This window comes from Lissotriton vulgaris, chromosome 8, assembly GCF_964263255.1.
Source record: "Lissotriton vulgaris chromosome 8, aLisVul1.2, whole genome shotgun sequence".
Lineage (NCBI taxonomy): Eukaryota > Metazoa > Chordata > Amphibia > Caudata > Salamandridae > Lissotriton > Lissotriton vulgaris.
The window spans coordinates 31,186,470-31,210,285 of NC_141696.1; the positions used below are offsets into that span (position 1 = coordinate 31,186,470).

General features: G+C 41.6%; 1 protein-coding gene across 1 annotated transcript in view; it reads left to right on the top strand.

Moving 5' to 3' along the window:
- LOC147693307 (vomeronasal type-2 receptor 26-like) overlaps positions 1-23,816 on the top strand; it is a 50,555-nt gene that overhangs the window by 8,295 nt on the left and 18,444 nt on the right. The window contains exons 3-5 of the mRNA XM_086935918.1: positions 1,280-2,122; positions 6,226-6,453; positions 14,837-15,064. Coding sequence (XP_086792044.1) covers positions 1,280-2,122; positions 6,226-6,453; positions 14,837-15,064 — 1,299 coding nt within the window. The remainder of the gene's footprint in view (positions 1-1,279; positions 2,123-6,225; positions 6,454-14,836; positions 15,065-23,816) is intronic.

Consider the following 23,816-nt stretch of genomic DNA (forward strand, 5'->3'; position numbering starts at 1 on the left):
ATCAAGAATTGATGAAACTGGTAACAGCCAACACTCAGACACCTTACTGAATGTTTTTTTAGAGTTTCAGCTGCTACCAGACCTGGGGCCGTATTATGCATTTTGATTATTTGCACCTGGCACACCTTTGAAAAGATACGCCAGGCACAAACAATCAAAAGGTTCCCCATTATGGTTAATGAGCTGCCCCTAGGGCAGCCGCGAACTAGCACTTTTAGAGGGGAAGGGAATAGAGATCCCCTTGCAGGCGGGAGCAGTCAGTGACTGGGGGGTCCATGGGACCTCCTTTACCCCCTGCAGAAACTGATGCCCATCTGTTTTTTTGCCCAATACATACAAGGCATCGCAAGCGCTGGATTGCCCCACTATATTGTCTCTTACGAGTTCACCAGTTTAAGGTTGCCCTTGGAATCTGTAGGACTGATAATAAGCCTAGTATAATTTTCTCTATTTTAAATTCATAAAATCCTTTCACCTTGTGCTTCTCTAGTGGCAGCTAGAAAGAATAGACATTGATGGGCATTGGTGAATTAAACTCATGTGCATTTTGCTTGTTTTTAGTAATACAATTAAAAGTATTTTTAAGATTGGCAACTTAATTTTAATCTATGTAAATTTTTTGTGATGTAAACATAAAGCATTCTGCATTTTAATTAGCATTATTTATCATTTGCATATGTTTGTTGATTTTTTTTATGGTATGTGTCATACTTCTGATGTAGATTTTGTGTACTTGTAGTGATATATTGTGGTCTTTGTTTTACCTGTATATATTGTATATTGATTTCATGTATTGTATATTTGATCTGCAACTTGTTTGGTCCATGGCCTAAAAAAAGTTTTAAATGAAATGAGATGTTTTTACCCGCCGAAGCAGCTGAAGTGGAGCCTGTTAGCTTGGCATGCTATGCATCATTGACAATGGTTGAATGATTGTGCAATGTGTAACAGCAGGCATGACTTGCAAATATAAGCTCAGCATTTAACCCATCACATAATTAATGTGAATTGACTACATATACTTTGTTTATATAGAGGTAAGAGTCCAACACACACATGTGCTTGATTCTTCACATGCCTGAACAGGCAACAACGTACTAACATAAACATAGAGGTGCACATACACACACAGGCGCATGCAAACATGTGCACATGCATGCACACATGTGCATGCAATCAAAAAGTAAACACACTATTTTGCTCATTCTGCTCTTTTGATGATAGTAGTGAAACCTCTTCCTAATAAACCTCTTGTGAAATACTTTATATTTTTTCACAGATCAGCCATTCAGCTGTGCTATCCACCCTGAGTGACAAAGTCAAGTTTCCATCTTTCCTTCGCACTGTACCTGGAAACACCTTCCAGAATATTGCTCTTGCACGCCTCATAGGTCACTTCTGGTGGACCTGGGTGGGCATGATCATCTCAGATGATGAGGTCGGCTTGCAGGGAGGCCAAGAAATAAGAAAAGTGAATGAGGAAAATGGTGGTTGTGTGGCGTTTATTGAGAAAATGCACTTGCTGTACTCCAAAGAGAAGGTCCTCAAAGTTCTGGAAAGGATCCGTAGACATTCCGTGGAGGTGATCATCATCCACAGTGCGGAGATGCACATCAAGCTCTTGTTAGAAACTATTTATGCGCAGAATGTGGTGCACAAAGTCTGGGTGTTCTCTGCGCTTTTTGCCATGACCCCTGGAATCTTCGCAAATCAAGCATGGAAAATACTCAACGGCACTCTGGGACTTGTACCTTCTACAGGCACCATGCCAGGATTTGAAGCATTTCTGTACAATCTGCATCCAGACAAATCTCCTGGTGACATCTTCATTAACAGTTTCTGGGAGCAGGCATTCCACTGTAGATGGTACCAGCCCAACCAGACTGGGATCACCAGTCCTGAGGAGCAGGGAGGGCAGGTGATGCCCTGCTCTGGGAAGGAGGCTCTGAATGAGGTAGACAAGCCAATCTTTGAACTCAATGACCTGAGCTACACCTACCACAGCTACACAGCAGCCTACGCCTTTGCACATGCACTGAACACGCTGTTATCCTGCCCACCAGGGAAAGGTCCCTTTACCAACGGAAGATGTGCTGACATCAACCACATCCGACCTTGGCAGGTAATGTCAACACAGATAAATGTAGAAAATTTAGGGATACATTAATGGGAACAGTTTTGTGGTGGCACTGTTTGAATTTTTTGGCTGTGTTGGCTGGATAACTTAAAAAGGATTGTGTAATAATTAGTTGAATTTGTCAGAGGTAAACTATGAATATGTTAGTAGTAAGTTGAACAGTAATTGGTGTGATCTATTTTTCTATGTATTGGACAACATTCTAATATATTCAGTTAAAAATTAACTCTACTCATAGCTTATACTTATGATAAATTGAAATACCACTAAAACAAAATCGATTACATTCAAAGTTCCTTTTTAATTTTTCATTATTCCTGGCAAATTACTTTAGCCTCCACTTCACCTTTAGATTTCAGAAACTTTTATAACTTCGCACTGGAGCACTGTGACATAATTCTTCTTTCTGGACCTACTTCTGGATTGTAAATCTGTTGCTAAGTTCAAATTAGTGGCCTTTAGTCCAGAAAATAGCTGGATCCACGAACTGGTTCAACTGCTGTAAATTGACTGGACTCCATCTATCATCATGAGTGTGAAGCTACTCTGTATGATATAGACCTGCATGAGCGGTGGAAATGGCCCGGGGCAGAACAATGACCTGTAATTGGATAATCAAAAATTTCTATTCAATGCGCCATGAGGTTATGAAGAATAGCTATTTTGTAAATTGGTGTTATCTTAATACCCAAACTACCAGGATTGCAGTGGGAGTATGACACCCACTAGGGTTATACGATTTTTATGAAAATTGTGGCTGCACTGTGATCCTATGCAAGGGTGCCTCCCCCATTCCAGTTATGCCTTCTAATTGTGGACTTGTCACATCTCCTCCCACCCTCTCACTTGGAATCAGTCACGCTGTGTGTGCACCTTGAACTGGAGTCAGAGGGAGAGACATCATTGAAAGGATGCTTCAAATTCACCATGGAGTATATACATGTTTCCAAATGTATGCAATGCTACACAACAGGGTTGGAATTGAGACTACATGACCCATTAAGGGTTTGTCTGTGAAAAGTGTGGTTGCTCCATGGATGGGATGCAATGCTATCAAAGGTGGTACATGCACACCAACATTCAAAGAAGTAAGAGTGAGTTTCAATCAATTTAAATGTTGTGTGTGCAGATCGGGTATCGCTCCCTGGTCCAAGAACATTCTAATGTATCATGAAAGCGTCCTCCTAGGGGAGATGTCCCCTCAGTGCACAGCTTGTTCTCCAGTTGAGTGGAATGATCCCATAAAAAATGCTTTAAATCATAAATCATCAGACAATTGAATTTATAATTTTTTCTTCATAAATTCTTTTTGCAGTGGTAAACAAGTGAACTATCACAAGAGTTGCACAGGAATCAAAAGCTTGGCATTGGTTGGCAATAAAGTAGGGGTCCCAATTGGTCAGTCCCAATGCATTTTGAAAATGCATGGGTTGACCATGGATTCTGTTAGAAACGGTGGTGATTAACTTTAAGATCTCAAACTTTCCCCTGATGGAGGGTCAATAGAGCCCAATTTGCTGTTTGTGACCACCAAAGATGGTCGTGCATGTGGCCCAATGCGCCTTTTACACATTTAGTGATGTCTGACGGGGTCCCAGTTGACTTACCAACTCTTTTCATGTCGCAAGCGGCCCAATTCACAGATTCTACGCACAAAGGCACATTTTGCAATTCAGTACCCTATTACCGAATCACAAAATGGGTTAGCCAATTGATATTAGGAAGGGGCGTGTTAAGGGCGACCCTTCCTAATAGCGACTCACAGTGGTATGTAGGAATGTTTTGCATCCAAAATATGGTTGTAAATCATTCGCATTTTACCACCCACTTGAAGTTGGTGGCAACCCATTCACAAACAGGAAGGGATCCTTAGTGGACTTCTTCCCCTTTGTAAATATATGCAAAAACTTTGTTTAGGAGCAGGCATTGGTCCACGGACAACAGCTTACACTTAAAAAATGAAAAGAAAACTTCATTTTTGTTTTTTAAAATGCATCCCATTTTACTCTAGGAAAACAGACTGCATTTTCTTAATAACGCATTGCTTTGTTTTAAAGCAAATATATGCCTGGGGGGCTGCTGTCCCAGCAGGTCACCATCCCTGTGTGTTTAGCTATTCCCAAGGAGCTGCATATTAAGACCTACATCATAAATATTATTGAGGTAAGTCAACTGCGACCCCGTCAGACATCACTAAATGTGTCAAAGACGCATTGGGCCACATGCACGTCCATTTTTAATGGTCACAACAGCAAATTGGGCTGTTCATGACTGCTAAAATGGGCTGCAGCATGTATCAACCCTATTTTGTGACTTGGTAACCTGTTACCAACTCGCAAACTAGGGTTTGCCATTTGGTTTAAGGAAGGGTTGTGTTTAGTTCATCCCTTTCTAATTGCGAGTCACAGGGGGGTGTACCATTGTTTTGCATCCGGAATATGGTTGTAAAACAATTGCAGAACACCGCCTACCTCAAGTAATTGGTAAACCGGTCACACATAGGAGGGGGTCCTCAGGAGACCTCCCCCTCTGTGATTGTCAGCAAACATTTTTTTCAAGAGCAGGAAGTCGCCCACAGGGCCTACTCTCAAAAACTGAAACAGAAATGATTCATTTTTCTTTTTTAAATGCATCCTGTTTTCCTTTAAGGAAGACGTACTGCATTTAAAAAAACAGCTTTAGTGAAAAAAAGCAGACACACAACAAAGAGAAGTGGGGGACCAGGAGTGAATAAAGGTCCTGTTTCCATTCCCCCGAAGGCAATCATAATGTCAATCACAAAGGTACTGTTCCTGTGAAAAGGAGGTAAAAGAAAAAGAATGATGACTCTCAAGTATACAAGAGCATAAAGGGGAATCCTACGGATTGTTTCTTGCTGCCCTGACACACCCCTAGGGATGTCATGCTACATCATGTGTCATTGGTCCTCGTTGGGCCGGTGCTGCAATGCCCTACGGGCCCCATGAATGATCATTTTGGTGGAGATCTTTTTTTCCGTATGATGGAAGGTGTGTGTGCAAGGGAGTATGGCCGTGTGGGGTGGTAAAAAGTAAGGGATAAAGAATGCAATGGTCTAGGAGTTACCAAGAAAACTATTTAAATGTGAAGGTTCACCTGGCAGCATTTACCATGACCAAATAACTGGTTGAAGCTACTGGTGGGGAGTAATGTGCCCAAGTAGCTTGGAGTGAGAAGTAATGTAATCAGGTCAACATGTTTTGCGTCTAATGGTCCATAACGGAACCACAGCACTTAATCAGGACTAATAAAAGGTGGACGGTGAACCTACCCCACACCTATGATGTGATATATTATGTTGGTATTCCACAATAGTAAAGTACCTGGTGCAGAAGTAGATAAGTTATGATCGTCCACCTAGAAAAAAAAATAATAAGCAAAGAAGATTAGAATGCAGCATATCTTGTATGATATGTCATTGAAATCCTGGAAGTGCCAGTAAAAATGTCTCAGCCTGTAGACATGCGCATGCTGCAGTTAGCACTCAAACGTTGCCCACAAGATGTGGACAGTAAAACTGTCATCTCTTACACAGCAATTAAGTGAGACAGAGAAAAACACACACAACACATGGAGAATACACACATGATAGTGTCACACTGTTGGAAGTCGTGTGACTCCTATGTATCTCATAAAAGGGGTTTTACCCCTTAAAACAATCAAAATATCCCCACTGCTCGAAGGAGAGTTCAGCACACTGCTGACGACTAAACAGAAATTATGTCAGTCTTACATAGGCAACAGAATTCATGTCAGGGAGCCAAGCATGGCTGATTGCAATTTGCGAGTCACAAAATGAAATACATGTGGCCCATTGGTCGTATATGTGGCCATTAGTACATAGTTCTTGGCAATTTCCTAATAGCAAATTGCAAAGATTAGCTTTTAGGTAATCTCAAAATGAAATATAAGTACACATAGCCCCTAGCTCCCTGGAGGAGGCAGGGCAGCATCCCACCACAGTCTTGGAGCAGTATAAGAACAAGATACTGATGAGGGGATATTGGGAACAGAGGATCATGTTCAGGACGGTTATTTAAACTTCAATCTGTGGTTTCCTCTCTCTCCAGATTCTTCAATATTTGAAAAGGCTTCATTTTTTGGCTGGAAAAGGGGAGGAAATCTTCTTTGATGCAAATGGCGATGCCCTCGCCTCCTACGACATCCTCAATGTTCAGATCTCTCCAGAGGATGTCTTCAAGCTCGTCAAGGTGGGAACCTTTGATTCAAGGGCACCAGAGGGACAGGACATCACCATCAACAGGAGCGGCATCCTGTGGAGCGATGGCTCCTCTCAGGTTAGGTCAGTGCTACAGGAATATGCACTAAAGTTTGCAAGTGGCCGCAAGAGAACAGAGTTTGATGGATCCCCTTTAGACATTCCGTATTGAAAACATAAATGGAGACAAAAAATGTTTTAGTCATGGAATTCGACTGCAAAAGAATGTTTTTTTGTCCAAAATGTCTCCTGCAAATTGTTTTGCAGGAAATTTGGCCACAGATAAACGGTTTGTAATGTGGACAAAGTACAGTTTTTCAACAGCATTCTACTATAAATGCAATGTAACAGGACATTGTGAACACCCCTCACAAATTTAGAAAGTTGTCAATAAGCTATTTATTCATTCAGCACTAATAAGGAGTAAGAAAAGGGTCAAGCTAAGGAGAGCAACTAAAATAGAAATGGTCAAATTAGGGGGACTGATAAGGTAAAACCAAGAAGTGTGTTATTTTCCAGAGGTTACATAGTTAAAGTGGATGGCAGGCTATGATGTGAGTTTGCAGCACTCAGAGGTCTATTAGTTTGGCTTCTACATTCAGGAGGCTAACTTTTTTTTCGAAACTCCAACCCTCTGTTAGAATAAGACTGCAATAAAGGCTCCAAGCCTGTTATTAGGGATTCACAACTATTTAATCTCACTCTGAACGTGGGTAAAACAGGAATCCAGTAGCTAGTTATTAAATTGCATCTCTCCACATCGCAGCCTGGTAAAGAATGCTGCATCACTACCATGTTATAAGGAATACTGCATCACTGCCATGTAATAAATAATACGTACTGCATCACAGCATATAATAAAGAATACTCCATTACTGGCATGTAACAAAGAATACTGCCTCACTGCCATGTAATAAAGAATACATACTGCATCACTGCATATAACATAGGAGTACTGCTTCACAGCACATAATAAAGAATACTGCTTTGCTGCCATGTAAAACGAATACCATGTTATAAGGAATACTGCATCACTGCCATGTAATAAAGAACACATACTGCATCACAGCATATATTAAAGAATACTCCATTACTGCAATATATTAGAGAATAAGGCAACACTGCCATGTAATAAAGAATACTGCATCACTGCCATGTAATATAGAATACTGCATAACTGCCATGCAATGAAGAATACATCACTGCCATGTAATAAAGAATACATACTGCATCACAGCATATAATAAATAATACTCCAATACTGGCATGTAATAAAGAATACTGCCTCACTGCCATGTAATAAAGAATACATACTGCATCACTGCATATAACAAAGGAATACTGCTTCACTGCACATAATAAAGAATACTGCTTTGCTGTCATGTAAAAAGAATACCACGTTATAAGGAATACTGCATCACTGCCATGTAATAAAGAACACATACTGCATCACAGCATATATTAAAGAATACTCCATTACTGCCACTTATTAGAGAATAAGGCAACACTGTCATGTAATAAAGAATACTGCTTCACTGCCATGTAATAAAGAATACTGCATAACTGCCATATAATTAAGAATACATTCTGCATCACTGCATATAATAAAGAATACTGCAATACTGCAATGCAATGAAAAATACATCACTGCCATGTAATAAAGAATACATACTGCATCACTGCCATTTAATAAAGAATACTGCATCACTGCCATGTAATAAATACTACATACTGCATCACAGCATATAATAAAGAATACTGCATTACTGGCATGCAATAAATAATACTGCATCACTGCCATGTAATGAAGGATACATACTACATCACTGCATATAATAAAGGATACTGCATCACTGCCATGTTATAAAGAATACATACTGCATCATAACATATAATAAGGAATACTACTATACTGCCATGTAATAACGAATACTGCATCACTGCCATGTAATATAGAATAATGCATCACTTGCCATGTAATAGAGAATACATACTGCATCACTGCCTTGTAATGCATTTTTTTCATCACTGCATGTAATTAAGAATACATACTGCATCACTGCATATAATAAAGGATACTGCATCAGTGTCATGTAATAAAGAATACTGCATCACTGCATATAATAAAGAATTCTGCATCACTGATATGTAATAAAGAATACTCCATCACTGACAGGTAATAAAGCATACTGCCATACAGTACAGAATACTCTATGTAATTATGAATGCAGCATCGTTGCATGTAATAAAGTATACTGCATCACTTACATGTAATAAGGAATACTGTCTCACTGCCATGTAATAAAAAATACTACATCACTGCCATGCAATGAAGAATGCATCCTAAACCCCTGCCATATAATAAAGAATACATATGGCATCACGTCTTATACAAAAGAATACTGCAGTACTGCCATTTAATAAAGAATACTGCCTCACTGCCATGTAATAAAGAATACATACTGTATCACTGCATATAATAATGAATACTGCATCACTGCCATGTAATAAAGAATACTGCAATAACTGCCAAGTAATACAGACTATTCCATGTAATTAAGAATACTGCATCACTGCATGTAATAAAGAATACTGCATCAATGCCATGTACTAAAGAATATTGCATCTCTGCCATGCAATAAAGAATACTGCATCACTGCCACATAGTAGACAATACTCCATGTAATTAAGAATGCTGCATCACTGCATGAAATTAGGAATACTGCATCACTGCCATGTAATAATGAATACTGCACCACTGAATATAATACAGAATACTACACCAGATGGGATATGTTTCCCTTGTTGTACTCAAGAAGTACAATAGGACAGAGCATTGGGTGAGGCTAATTGTTTTTTATGAAAACATAAATTCTACAAATTAGAAGTCAACAGTGATAACACATTTATCCTATAATCTATACTACTATTATAAAGCGAGAACTGAGAACCTTTGAGGCGGGTAAACTCCAGAAATACACCATCAATCATAACACCCAATACAGCGTTGGAAAGGGGAGGTCCAGGAGATGGACATAGGCTATACATTTGTACAACATATACATTACGAAGGGCAAACAACATTCCGGAGAAAGTAGTTCCTTGTGGGCGTTGTTCTCAATGTGGGAGGTAACATTGGCAGAAGGGCTGTCCCATTCACTCGGTTTCAAGCACTCAAGCACACACAAAACTACAGATTCTGCAACCACACACAAGCACACACAAAACACAGCAACTTCAGCAAGCAAGCTCTAAGTGGTCACATAAACACCGTTGTATGCACGTCCACTTCAGGAGCATTACGGATCATAGTGGATAAAAACACCGTTTTATGCACGTCGACTTGACCAGCATTACGGATCATAGTGGTGACATAAACATTGTTTTTCAAATATGTGCAAAAACAAAAGGTCGGCAAATTTGGAATGTGCAATGTGCTTAGTATTCACTGACTCCGCAGGGTTCTGAGCCAACATAAAAAAAGGGGAGCGGCTTCAATCCGATCAGGCAACACTCTTGGTCGCGCCTTCCAGCAAACAACCTTGCGCAAACATCCAATCGCGGAACACTGTTGGCCTCGCCTTCAAGCAAACAACCAGTGGTGCCACACGCATTATTGAAATAACCAATCACGCAACATTACATGAAAGTAACACATTCATTGAAAAGAAAATTGGGATCAACTTTCAGCCATTGATCCAACACGCACGTGATTCTAAATGCACTAGGAGCATTATTGCTGTTGGGGCCACTAACGCGGGCAAACAACTGAGCAATACACATTGTCACAGGCCACAGAAACATTTGCACTGAGATTTCCACAAGCCATTGAGCCATCATGTACGCTCTTTAAACGCAAATTCCTTTATCGCGCACTGTTGTTGCAAGGGTCTGCAAAGGGGGTGGGCAGGGGAATAATAACGGACAATTCTCAAATTTACACGTCGATTTCCACAAGCCTCTTTTACATTCTACAACGAGGCATCATGTACGCTCTTTAAACGTGATTGCCGTACTCGCGCACTGTTGTTGGAAGGGGCTGCACAGGTGACGGACAGGGAAATAATCACGGACAATTGAACAACCCTCATTTACATTACAGAAGGAGGCATGATGGGCGTTAATTCACAGCGCTTTACAGCCCTTTAACGTTCTTGCAGGGGAAAGCAAAAAAGCGCGCTCAGAGCCCTCCCTGTAATTCAGACATATAGCGGTTACAATACGCAGTCAGAGCATTATTGCTGTGTGGGCCACGAACGCGGACAAACAACTGAGCACTACTTTCACTAACACATTGTCACAGGCCAAGGAAATATTAAGACCAGGGAAAGGTTCCTTTACCAACGGAAGATGTGCTGACATCAACCACATCCGACCTTGGCAGGTAATGTCAACACAGAAAAATGTAGGAAATTTAGGGATAAATTAATGGGAACAGTTTTGTGGTGGCACTGTTTGAATTTTTTGGCTGTGTTGGCTGGATAACTTAAAAAGGATTGTGTAAGTAGTAGTTGAATTTGTCAGAGGTAAACTATGAATATGTTAGTAGTAAATTGAACAGTAATTGGTGTGATCTATTTTTCTACATATTTGACATTATTCTAATATATTCAGTTAAAAATTAACTCTACTCATGGCTTATACTTATGATAAATTGAAATACCACTAAAACAAAATCCATTACATTCAAAGTTCCTTTTATTTATTCTTCTACATTTTTCACTATTCCTGGCATATTACTTTAGCCTCCACTTCACCTTTAGATTTCAGAAACTTTTATAACTTTAAACTGGAGCACTGTGGCATAATTCTTCTTTCTGGACCTACTTCTGGATTGTAAATCTGTTGCTAAGTTCAAATTAGTGGCCTTTAGTCCAGAAAATATCTGGATCCACAAACTGGTTCAACTGCTGTAAATTGAATGGACTCCATCTACCATCATGAGTGTGAAGCTACTCTGTAAGATATAGGCCTGCATGAGCGGTGGAAATGGGGCAGGGCAGAACAATGACCTGTAATTGGCTAATCAAAAATTCTATTCAATGCGCCATGAGGTTATGAAGAATAGTTATTTTGTAAATTGGTGTTATCTTAATACCCAAACTACCAGGATTGCAGTGGGAGTATGTGACCCACTAAGGTTATACGATTTTTATTAAAATTGTGGCTGCACTGTGATCCTATGCAAGGGTGTCTCCCCCATTCCAGCTATGCCTTCTAATTGTGGACTTGTCACATCTCCCCCCACCCTCTCACTTGGAATCAGTCACGCTGTGTGTGCACCTTGAACTGGGGTCAGAGGGAGAGACATCATTGAAAAGACGCTTCAAATTCACCATGGAGTATATACATGTTTCCATGCAATGTTACACAACAGGGTTGGAATTGAGACTACATGACCAATTAAGGGTTTGTCTGTGAAAAGTGTGGTTGCTCCATGGAGGGTATGCAATGCTATCAAAGGTGGTACATGCACACCAAAATTCAAAGAAGTAAGAGTTTCAATAAATTTAAATGTTGTTTGTGCAGATTGGGTATCGCTCCCTGGTCCACCAGCATTCTAATGTATCATGAAAGCGTCCCCTAGGGGAGACGTCCCTTCAGTGCACAGCTTCTTCTCCAGATGATTGGAATGATCCCATAAAAATGCTTTAAACCATAAATGATCAGACAATTGAATTTATTATTTTTTCTTCATAAATTCTTTTTGCAGTGGTAAACAAGTGAACTATCACAAGAGTTGCACAGGAATCAAAAGCTTGGCATTGGTTGGCAATAAAGTAGGGGTCCCAATTGGTCAGTCCCAATTTAGTTTTGGAAATGCATGGGTCGAACATGGATTCTGTGGGAAACGGTGGTGATTAACTTTAAGATCTCAAACTTTCCCCTGATGGAGGGCCAATAGAGCCCCATTTGCTGTTTGTGACCACCAAAGATGGTCGTGCATGTGGCCCAATGCGCCTTTGACACATTTAGTGATGTCTGACGGGGTCGCAGTTGACTTACCAACTCTTTTCATGTCGCAAGCGCCCCAATTCACAAATTCACAAAGGCACATTTTGCAATTCAGTACCCTATTACCGAATCACAAAATGGGTTAGCGAATCGATATTAGGAGGGGGCGTGTTAGGGGCGTCCCTTCCTAATAGCGACTCACAGTGGTATGTAAGAATGTTTTGCAACCAAAATATGGTTCTAAATCATTTGCATTTTACCACCCACTTGAAGTGGGTGGTAACCCATTCACAAACAGGAAGGGGTCCTTAGTGGACTCCTTCCCCTTTGTAAATATATGCAAAAACTTTGTTTAGGAGCAGGCATTGGTCCACGGACAACAGCTTACACTTAAAAAATGAAAAGAAAACTTCATTTTTGTTTTTTGAAATGCATCCCATTTTCCTCTAAGGTAAACACACTGCATTTCCTTAATAACACATTGCTTTGTTTAAAAGCAAATATATACATGGGGGGCTGCTGTCCCAGCAGGCCACCGTCCTTGTGTTTTTAGCTATTCCCAAAGAGCCGCATATTAAGACCTACATCATAAATATTAATGAGGTAAGTCAACTGCGACCCTGTCAGACATCACTGAATGTGTCAAAGACGCATTGGGCCACATGCACATCCATTTGTAGTGGTCACAACAGCAAATTGGGCTGTTCATGACTGCTAAAATGGTCTGCAGCATGTATCAACCCTATTTTGTGACTTGGTCACCTGTTACCGACTCGCAAAATAGGGTTTGCCATTTGGTTTAAGGAAGGGTTGTGTTTAGTTTATCCCTTTCTAATGGCGAGTCACAGGGGGGTGTACCATTGTTTTGCATCCGGAATATGGTTGCAAAACAATTGCAGTATACCGCCTTTCAAGTAGTTGGTAAGCCAGTCACACATAGGAGGGGGTCCTCAGGAGACCCCCCACCCCCTTTGGGATTCTCAGCAAACATTTTTTTAAGCGCAGGAAGTAGCCCACAGGGCCTACTCTCAAAAACTGAAACAGAAATGATTCATTTTTCTTTTTTAAATGCATCCTGTTTTCCTTTTAGGAAGACGTACTGCATTTAAAAAAACCAGCTTGAGTGAAAAAGCACACACACAACAAAGAGAAGTGGGGATCAGGAGTGAATAACGGTCCTGTTCCCATGCACCGAAGGCATTGGTAATGTAAATCACAAAGGTACTGTTCCTGTGAAAAGGAGGTAAAAGAAAAAGAATGACTCTCAGGTATACAAGAGCATAAAGGGGAATCCTACGGATTGTTTCTTGCTGCCCTCACACACCCCTAAGGATGTCATGCTACATCATTTGTCATTGGTCCTCGTTGGGCCGGTGCTGCAATGCCCTACGGGCCCCATGAAGGGTCATTTTGGTGGAGATCTTTTTTTATTTTTTACGTATGATGGAAGGTGTGTGTGCAAGGGAGTATGGGTGTGTGGGGTGGTAAAAAGTAAGGGATAAAGAATGCAATGGTCTAGGAGTTACCAAGAAAACTAAAACTATTTAAATGTGAAGGTTCTCCTGGCAGCATTTAACATGACCAAATAGCTGGTTGAAGCTACTGGTGGGGAGTAATGTGCCCATGTAGCTTGGAGTGAGAAGTAGTGTAATCAGGTCAACATGTTTCATGTCGAATGGTCCATAACGGAACCACAGCACTTAATCAGGACTAATAAAAGGTGGACGGTGAACCTACCCCACACCTATGATGTGATATATTATGTTGGTATTCCACAATAGTAAAGTACCTGGTGCAGAAGTAGATAAGTTATGATCGTCCACCTAGAAAAAAAATAATACGGACAGAAGATTAGAATGCAGCATATCTCGTATGATATGTCATTGAAATCCTGGAAGTGCCAGTAAAAATGCCTCAACCTGTAGACATGCGCATGCTGCAGGTAGCACTCAAACGTTGCCCACAAGATGCGGACAGTAAAACTGTCATCTCTTACACAGCACTTAGACAGAGAAAAACACACACAACAACAAAGGGAGAATACTCACATACTAGTGTCACACTGTGGGAAGTCGTGTGACTCCTATGTATCTCATAAAAATATCCCTACTGGGCGAAGGAGAGTTCAGCAAACTGCTGACGACTAAAACAGAAATTATGTCAGTCTTACATAGGCAACAGAATTCATGTCAGGGAGCCAAGCATGGCTGATTGCAATTTGCGGCTCACAAAATGAAATACATGTGGCCCATAGTTCATACATGTGGCCATTGGTACATAGCTGTTGACGATGTCCTAATAGCGAATTGCAAAGATTAGCTATTAGGTAATCGCAAAATGAAATATACATACACATTGCCCCTAGCTCCCTGCAGGAGGCAGTGCAGCCTCCCACCACAGTCCTGGAGCAGTACAAGAACAAGATACAGATGAGGGGATATTGGAAAATGAGGATCATGTTCAGGACGGTTGTTTAAACTTCAATCTGGGGTTTCCTCTCTCTCCAGATTCTTCTTTATTTGAAAAGGCTGCATTTTATGGCTGGAAAAGGGGAGGAAATCTTCTTTGATGCAAATGGCGATGCCCTCGCCTCCTACGACATCCTCAATGTACAGATCTCTCCAGAGGATGTCTTCAAGCTCGTCAAGGTGGGAACCTTTGATTCAAGGGCACCAGAGGGACAGGACATCACCATCAATAGGATCGGCATCCTGTGGAACGATGGGTCCTCTCAGGTGAGGTCAGTGGTTACAGGAATATGCACTTAAGTTTGCAAGTGGCCGCATGAGAACAGAGTTTGATGGATCCCCTTTAAGTATTCCATATTGAAAACTTCTATGGAGACAAAAAAGGTTTTAGTCATGGAATTCTACTGCAAAAGAATATTTTTTTGTCCAAAATGTCTCCTGCAAATTGTTTTGCAGGAAATTTGGCCACAGATAAACGGTTTGTAAGGTGGACAAAGTAAATTGTTTCAACAGCATTCTACTATAAATGCAATGTAACAGGACATTGTGAACACCCCTCACATATTTAGCAAGTTGTCAATAAGCTATTTATTCATTCAGCACTAATAAGGAGTAAGAAATGGGTCAAGCTAAGGAGAGCAACTAAAATAGAAATGGTCAAATTAGGGGGACTGATAAGGTAAAACCAGGAAGTGTGTTATTTTCCAGAGGTTACATAGTTAAAGTGGAGGGGAGGCTATGATGTGAGTTTGCAGCACTCAGAGGTCTATTAGTTTGGGTTCTACATTCAGGAGGCTAACTTTCTTTTCGAAACTCCAACCATCTGTTTGAAGAAGACTGCAATAAAGGCTCCAAGCCTGTTATTAGGGATTAACAACTATTTAATCTCACTCTGAACGTGAGTAAAACAAGAATCCAGCTAAATATTAAATTGCATCTCTCTACATCACTGCCTGGTAATAAAGAATACATACTGCATCACTGCATATAATAAAGAATACTGAATTACTGCCATGTAATAAAGGATACATACAACATCACTGCTTGTAATAAAGAATACTGCATCACTGCCATTTAATAAAGAATACTGCATCACTGCCCTGCAATAAAGATAACATACTGCATATAATAAAGAATACTGTATCACTGCCATGTAATAAATAATATATACTGCATCACAGCATATAATAAAGAATACTGCATTACTGGCATGTAATAAAGAATACTACATCACTGCCATGTAATAAAGGATACATACTACATCACTACATATAATAAAGGATACTCCATCGCTGCCATGTATTGAAATACTACATCACTGCCATGTAATAAAGAATACATACTGCATCATAACATATAATAAGGAATACTATTATACTGCCATGTAATAACGAATACTGCGTCACTGCCATGTAATATAGAATAATGCATCACTGCCATGTAATAAAGAATACTGCATCACTGCCTTGTAATAAAAAATATTGCATTACTGCCATGTGATTTAGAATACATACTGGATCCCTGAATATAATAAAGAATACTGCATCACTGTCATGTAATAAAGAATACAGCATCACTGCCATATAATAAAGAATGCATACTGCATATAATAAAGAATTCTGAATTACTGCCTTACAATACTACCGTGTAATAAAGAATACAAACTGCATCACTGCATATAATAAAGACTACTGCATCACTGATATGTAGTGAAGAATACTGCATCACTGACATGTAATTAAGCATACTGCCACACAGTACAGAATACTCTCTGTAATTATGAATGCAGCATCACTGCATGTAATAAAGTATACTGCAACACTTACATGTCGTAAAGAATAATGTCTCACTGCCATGTAATAAAGAATACTGCATCACTGCCATGTAATGAAGAATGCATCCTAAATCACTGCCATATAATAAAGAATACATATGGCATCACTGCTTATAAAAAAGAATACTGCAGCACTGCCATTTAATAAAGAATACTGCCTCACTGCCATGTAATAAAGAATACATACTGTATCACTGCATATAATAATGAATACTGCATCACTGCCATGTAATAAAGAATACTGCAATAACTGCCACGTAATACAGACTACTCCATGTAATTAAGAATGCTGCATCACTGCATGTAATAAAGAATACTGCATCAATGCCATTTAATAAAGAATACTACATCACTGCCATGTAATAAAGAATACTGCATCACTGCCACATAGTAGAGAATACTCCAGGTAATTAAGAATGCTGCATCACTGCATGAAATTAAGAATACTGCATCACTGCCATGTAATAATGAATACTGCACCACTGAATTTAATACAGAATACTACATCAGATGGGATATGTTTCCGTTGTTGTACTCAAGAAGTAAAATAGGACAGAGCATTGGGTGAGGTTAATTGTTTTTTCAGCTGGTGATCTCCTTGGACCCAAAAAACAGCGGGGAGTCTGAGAGACTATCACCCTGCATGGAAAAAGTCAAGGAGTGGATGACACAAAGCTGCTTAAAATTAAACGGGGACAAAATGGAGGAAATGATCCTCGGGAACAATGAACTTCCCAGGCCCCCCATAAGCTGGCCCGAATGTTTGGGCAACACACCCATACCTAAAGGAATAATCAAGAATCTTTCAAGAAAATTATCTTTCCATGGTGACACAAGCTAAGATAGTCGCAGCCACCTGTTTTGGCCTACTTAGAAACCTACGAAAAATCCTAGATAGGATTCCTACTCAGCACAGGAAGACAGTAGTCCATTCCCTAGGCCCCTTGCGGCTAGATTATGGAAACTCGTTTTTTCTAGGGGCACCAAAATATGTGACCCACAGACTACAGGTGGTCCAGATGCAGCTGCAAAGCTGCTGTACTATGATCCGGGTCGTGAGTCATTACAAAAGCACCTGGAGGGGCTACATTGCCTCCCGGTAAAGGCCAGAATCAAAGGTATGTCACTGGTAATGACGCACTGAGCTTTACATCATAGGGGCCCTAGGAAAATCAAGAGTTAGTATTCTGTTATATCCCAAATAGGTAGTTGAGATCAAGCTCTGAGGGACTTCTAAAAGCTACAAAGGCCACAAGGGAGAGGTGGGGAGGGAGATCCTTTTCCCATCTAGCTCCCACACTCTGGAATTCTCTACCACGGGAATATCTGACACTGGACAAAGAATTGTAGTTTCACAAAGCAATTAAAACATGACTGTTCAAGCAATATCTTTAATTTCTGTCCTACTTCAACTAACTACATGTCTCTCAGCACGGGGCAGCCATGCATTCTACAAATCCCATATAATAATACTAATATTAATAACCCCTCCAACCCCAACTGTGACTAACCTCAAACAGGGAGTGAAGAACTTTATTGCCTGGATTACCAATTGTGCCAACAGCATAGTCCCCATCAAGAGCAACATCCAGAGACAATCCTATAAAAAGGCCAGCTGGTACACCCAAGAGCTCAGAACAGTGAAACTTTTCCACAACAGGATGCAACCATATACAGGAACTTCGAACCCCAACACACACATACAGACTTCCTCAACAGATTTGCCACCACTGCAAACAACAGGCACCAAAGACTGACCACCTGCAACCTCCTCTCCACTCAAGACACCACCTTCACCATGAAATCCATCCACTCGGAACTCCCACAGACTCATGCAACACCACATCTGCAATCTCGGAAACCAAAGGATCGGCGAGAAACTCACCACCCTGCTCAACTCCTCTATTACCATCACAACATTTCCTGACATCTGGTAACACACCAAAGTCAGACCCCTACTCAAAAAACAGCTGCAGACTCCAACAAACCTCAAAATCTATTGTCCAATATCCCTGCTCCCATTCCTGGTGAAGGTACTGGGAACGATCATCTACCAGCAACCTGGTGCAGAACAAGCTACTCAACATCTCCTAATTTGGCTTCCATGGCAATCACAGCACCATTACCACCCAGGTCACAGCCACTGACAACATCTGTACCCTCCTCGAACGAGGTGAAACAGCAGCTTTGATCCTCCTCAACCTCTCTGCAGCCTTTGACACCATATCCCACCACAGGCTGATCGAAAGACTCCAGCACTTCGTCATCCAAGGGGACATGCTCATATGGATCAGCTTCTTCCTCACCAGAAGAACCAAGAGGTTTCACCTCCCAACTTTCACCTCTGAACCCAAGTAGATCACCTGCAGTGACCGTTAGGGTGCATCCCTCAGTCCCAATCTCTTTAACAGTTATATGACCCCACTGGCCAACATTGTCAGATACCATTGTCTCAACATAATTTCCTATGTATACGTAACCCAACTCATCCTCTCACTCACCAGCAACACCACCACCACCAGAACCAACTTCCAAAGATGGAAGTACTGATCTTCAGCAACAGCAGCAAGACATGGAACGAGTCCTGGTGGCCAACAGACCTAGGACCCATACCCACTCCCTTCAACCATGTCTGAAACCCCAGAATCATCATTGACAACAAAATCATCATGAAATCACAGATCAAAACCACTCCCTCCACCTGCTTCCTCACTCTGTGAGATCTTCAAGTGGCCACCCCTTCACACGAGACGCACAGTGACACTGGACTCATCATCAACTGACTGGACTACGGCAATGCCCTCTGCTTCGGAATCATCACACACCTCCTATAGAGACTTCAGAAGATACAGAATAATGCCACAGCCAGAGTCATCCGTGGCCTTCCCCGATGAACCCACATTGCACCCCACCTCAGGCTACTTCGCTGGCTCCCCAAACAGAAGAGATGCCAATTCAAGTTTCTGGCTCACGCCAGCATGCCTTTACACAATCAAGGACCCACGTATATTAACTACCTTCTGAACTTCCACCAACCGTCGAGATGACAACACTCTGCCACCCTCTCACTTGCCCATACAGCTCACATCCACCAAAGCAGAGTGGAGGACGCTCCTTGTTCCACATCACAGCAAGGACTTGGAACAGCCTCCCCACGCAACTCCGGACATCAACTCTTTTCCGGAATGGCCGAATAAGCCTTTTCGGCCTGCAAGTACCCAAGTACCCTGTTGGATTATTAGCTGTGCTTTATACATTCTGATTAATTGATTGATTGATTGATTGATTGATTGATTGTGAATATGTATTGCTTCGCTGGAAGTGTGTAGTGCTTTTTTGTATTCACACTGTAGGTGAAAGCTGCACCCAAGGAATTACTTTTCAATGGCTCAAAAAAGAGAACATAATAACATCTCTTTCTATGTTTATAATGGTCTAGAGAGCAAATATATCATTAATGTAGATTATATGTGTCCTCCTTCATATAATTTCTTTAACCATATTATTTTTAAGTCAACTCTTAATGAGATTCGAGGGAAGGAACAAGTTTGCTGTATCAGTGGTGGCTGGAGTTATAGGCTTTGGGAGAACTGTGACTGACCAAAGCTTGAATTCTCCATCTTTGAAATTCAAGAGTGCAGTGCAGGGCGATGGGCCAGGGGTGGAGGGATGATGTGGCATCAGATATTCCCACCGTCTAGATCTCTCCACCTCTACTTTTAAACCATTGCACAGGGGGATACCTCTGAAAAGTATGGGGAACTAGGGGACAAAGAATGGACCCGCTTCTCATGTACACCTGTCTTGAAAAACGTAAGGCTGATCTGCAGGGCTAGTGGTCCTAGCCTCACCACTCCCTTTATGTGAACATGCTGGAGACCATGGAGGAGAGGATTCTCTTGGGATTTTGGTGTATGGGCCGTGTGCTGGAGTGCTGGGTGCACCAGGAGGGACTCTTTCCTCACCAGACAGGTACACTACTCGTCACCATGAGGACACAGGGTTTGAGAAGTCCAGGAGGCAGTGTAAGTGTAACTTGCCTAGAGGGCCACAGAGGGCTGTTTAAGGAAGACCCCATTCAGAGAAGATTACCAGGAGCCCCTGTTAAAAAGGAGGTCCTGTGCCACGCCCTCCTTCTGGAAGGAGGTAGCTGGGAAGCTTAGCTACAAACATCCTGGCACTACCAGGCAGGAGATAAAGGTGCAGGGGGTGAAGTCTCTGGCAACTCTTTCATCGGGTGTCACTGTCCTGTGTCCACAAGAAGTGCGGGAAACTTATTACTGAAGCCACACAGATTCAACAATACGAAAACGTATAAACGGTCCATCTCAGGGATCGCTCCTAGGATCTAGAACGCAATACCCCCATAAATCAGACTCATCAAATCTACGGCACTTTTCAGAAAGGAGGTAAAAGCGATTCTCATGGATAAATTCACATGAACACTATGGGCCAGATGTAGGTAATTCCGATTTACAGACTCTTAAATACCGACTCATACCGATTCGGTATTTAAGAGTTGGTAATTTGGAAGGAGGCAGATGCAAGTAAAAAATTACCGATTCTGTAAGAGTCGGTATTTACCGATTCTGTAAATACCGATTCAGTATTTCCCATTGATTCCTATGGGCCTTGAAGCCCATAGGAATCAATGGGAAATACAGAATACCAAATCCTGCAAGGGTGCAGGGAGTGTCACTTTGACACCCTCTAGCACCGCAATTTCGGACTTGTGTGCCATGTGGCACACAGACATGGACACCTGAAATCGGTATTTTACCACCCAATAGGATTGGGTGGTAAAATACCGATTCTTAAGGGCCTGGGGCACTCTTAGGAGTGCCACCTACATGTGGATTTTCCGAATCGGTAAATATACCGATTCGGTATTTTACCGCTTCTGTAAATTTACCGATTCGGTAAAATTACAGAATCGGTAAAATATAGGCCCCCTACATCTGGAAACCCTAAAACCGGTCGGTAACGGCCGAATTCGGCCGTTACCGACCGGTATTAGGGCTCCTACATCTGGCCCTATATAAGGAAACTACGAGTTCACTAGTACCTCTACCGATATCTCTTCTATATACTTGATATAACTGTTATTGTTTTGATTTACTGTTTACATTGTGCTATGTATACGCAATTTACCTGTTGTTATTTTGTTGCATAAATATTCATGAACTTTGAGTTTACTAGTACCTCTACCGATATTCCTTTTATTTACTTGATTTATCTGGTATTGCTCTTTTTTACTGTTTACATTGTGCTATGTATGTGCAATTTACCCGTTGCTATTTTGTTGCATAACTATCCCTCACTGATTGTAAAGTGCTCCGATATCCGCAAGGGTCTTGTTCACGCTCAATAAAACTTTCAAAATAAATAGATATCTTGTCATATCTGTAAGAGGTGATCTCTGACCGAGTTCTGTCAGCCCTGAAATAAAAGGTTTTGAGCGTATTCCTCATGTACCTTCCATATTTTCATATTGGAGGGTTGATTGCATAATGATCTTTACAGTCCCTGCTATCATCATAAATATTTGACGTCTACCAGTGAAACCTTATGTAAGCTGCACCTATTGTGAATGGCTGCGGCTTGAACATTGCACAATAGTTGCTACTTAGAAGCCTACAGTTGATTGTTAATTTCCCTGCTCTCTCTTTAATTTGATTGTATTCAAACCATAACAGAGATGTTGAGAACACAGCACTGTTCTGTCTCAAGTAAACAATGTGGCATCTGTTTAAATATTACACACCCTAGAAGGCCAGAGGATGCAATTGCCTCTCAACTGGATGCCAAACACAGAATGAAGTCAAGTTGCATCACCATGTGTCCTGCACATCTGCGGATAGTGGTGTCTGTCTTCGCTACAAGTGGCTGTGGGAGTGGGATGCACCTACACCTTTACTAGCCATGATGTAGGAGAGTAGTATCTGCTTACTATGGTCACCCCCACTTTTTGCTGGTGTTTCACTGTTTTTCGACTTTAGTCTGGCTGGGGCCCTGCTATCCAGAACCCTAGCCTAGCTGCTCCCTCTTTAAATTGATTGCATGTACATTAGGTACACTCCAGATTAGTTACTGGGTTACGCTTGTGAGTCCCTAGTATATGGTACACCAGGTACTCAGGGCATAGGTACCCCAGAGGCCTACCAGGGGCTGAAGCATGTATTATGCCACCCCTGGGAAGCCTTCCAAAATGGCACCACAGGACTGCAACTGCAGCCTGGGTAAGGCGGTGAATGAACCGCTTACTAATATATAGGTTACCTATATCTACCTTTAATCACTGAGGTCCATGAGATGAGCCCTGTGCAGCATTCGGAGCCTATTCTCTGTGGCTGCTCTGTGATGCAGCCAGACCATATACTCTTAAGTGCATTATAACCACACGGTAAATGCTAAATTTAGAATGGCTGATTGAAAACATGTCATGTTTGGTGTTAAACAATCTGGAATCTTACCCCCTCGCCAGTCCTGGTGGCGAGGGGTGTCTTCTAGAGGGAGAGACATGTACACATTGGTCTGCCCAGTAATAGTTTTAAAGAGCCCTGACATCACACTATTTATGCTGCAGCCACAGACACAAGTCTGGCCTCCTGCTGCTGACTGAAACTCCACCAGGGGAGGACTGGACAATAGGTTTTCTGTCACAGGGAAGTGTAACCACCTCCCAGACAGGCTTTAGTGTATTACGGCTGGGTGGGTGCACTCTGAGAGTGCTTTGGTGTCTGCACTGGGTGTACATTTGGTGTCCCTGTGCATAGTCCAGTTCAAACCGCTTGCAGGGGCTACCAGCCCTTGCTCTGGTGTGAAACTGGACAAAGGAAATGGGTGTAGCCACCCCTCTTTCCAAACCCTCCGATAGGTAGGTCCCCAGAGTATGTCCAACCCCTTTTCTTGGTATAAGTAAGGGAACCATGGCAACAGGACTTTAGATTATGCCTGGACGAAACTCTGAAACAGAATCCTGGAACTTTGACGCCCTACTAAAGACTAGAGGACAGAAGAATCTCCCTTGGGTCAAGGAGTGACTCCCCTGTTCAAACAGGCACCAACAAAGCATTTGCCAGTCTGCATCTCCGAAGCTCCCGCTGGACCCCGAAGTAACTGCAGCCCAGGAAGAGGATTTCCAGACTTCTCGAAGGCCGACCCGAGTCACCAGCAAAGCCGATA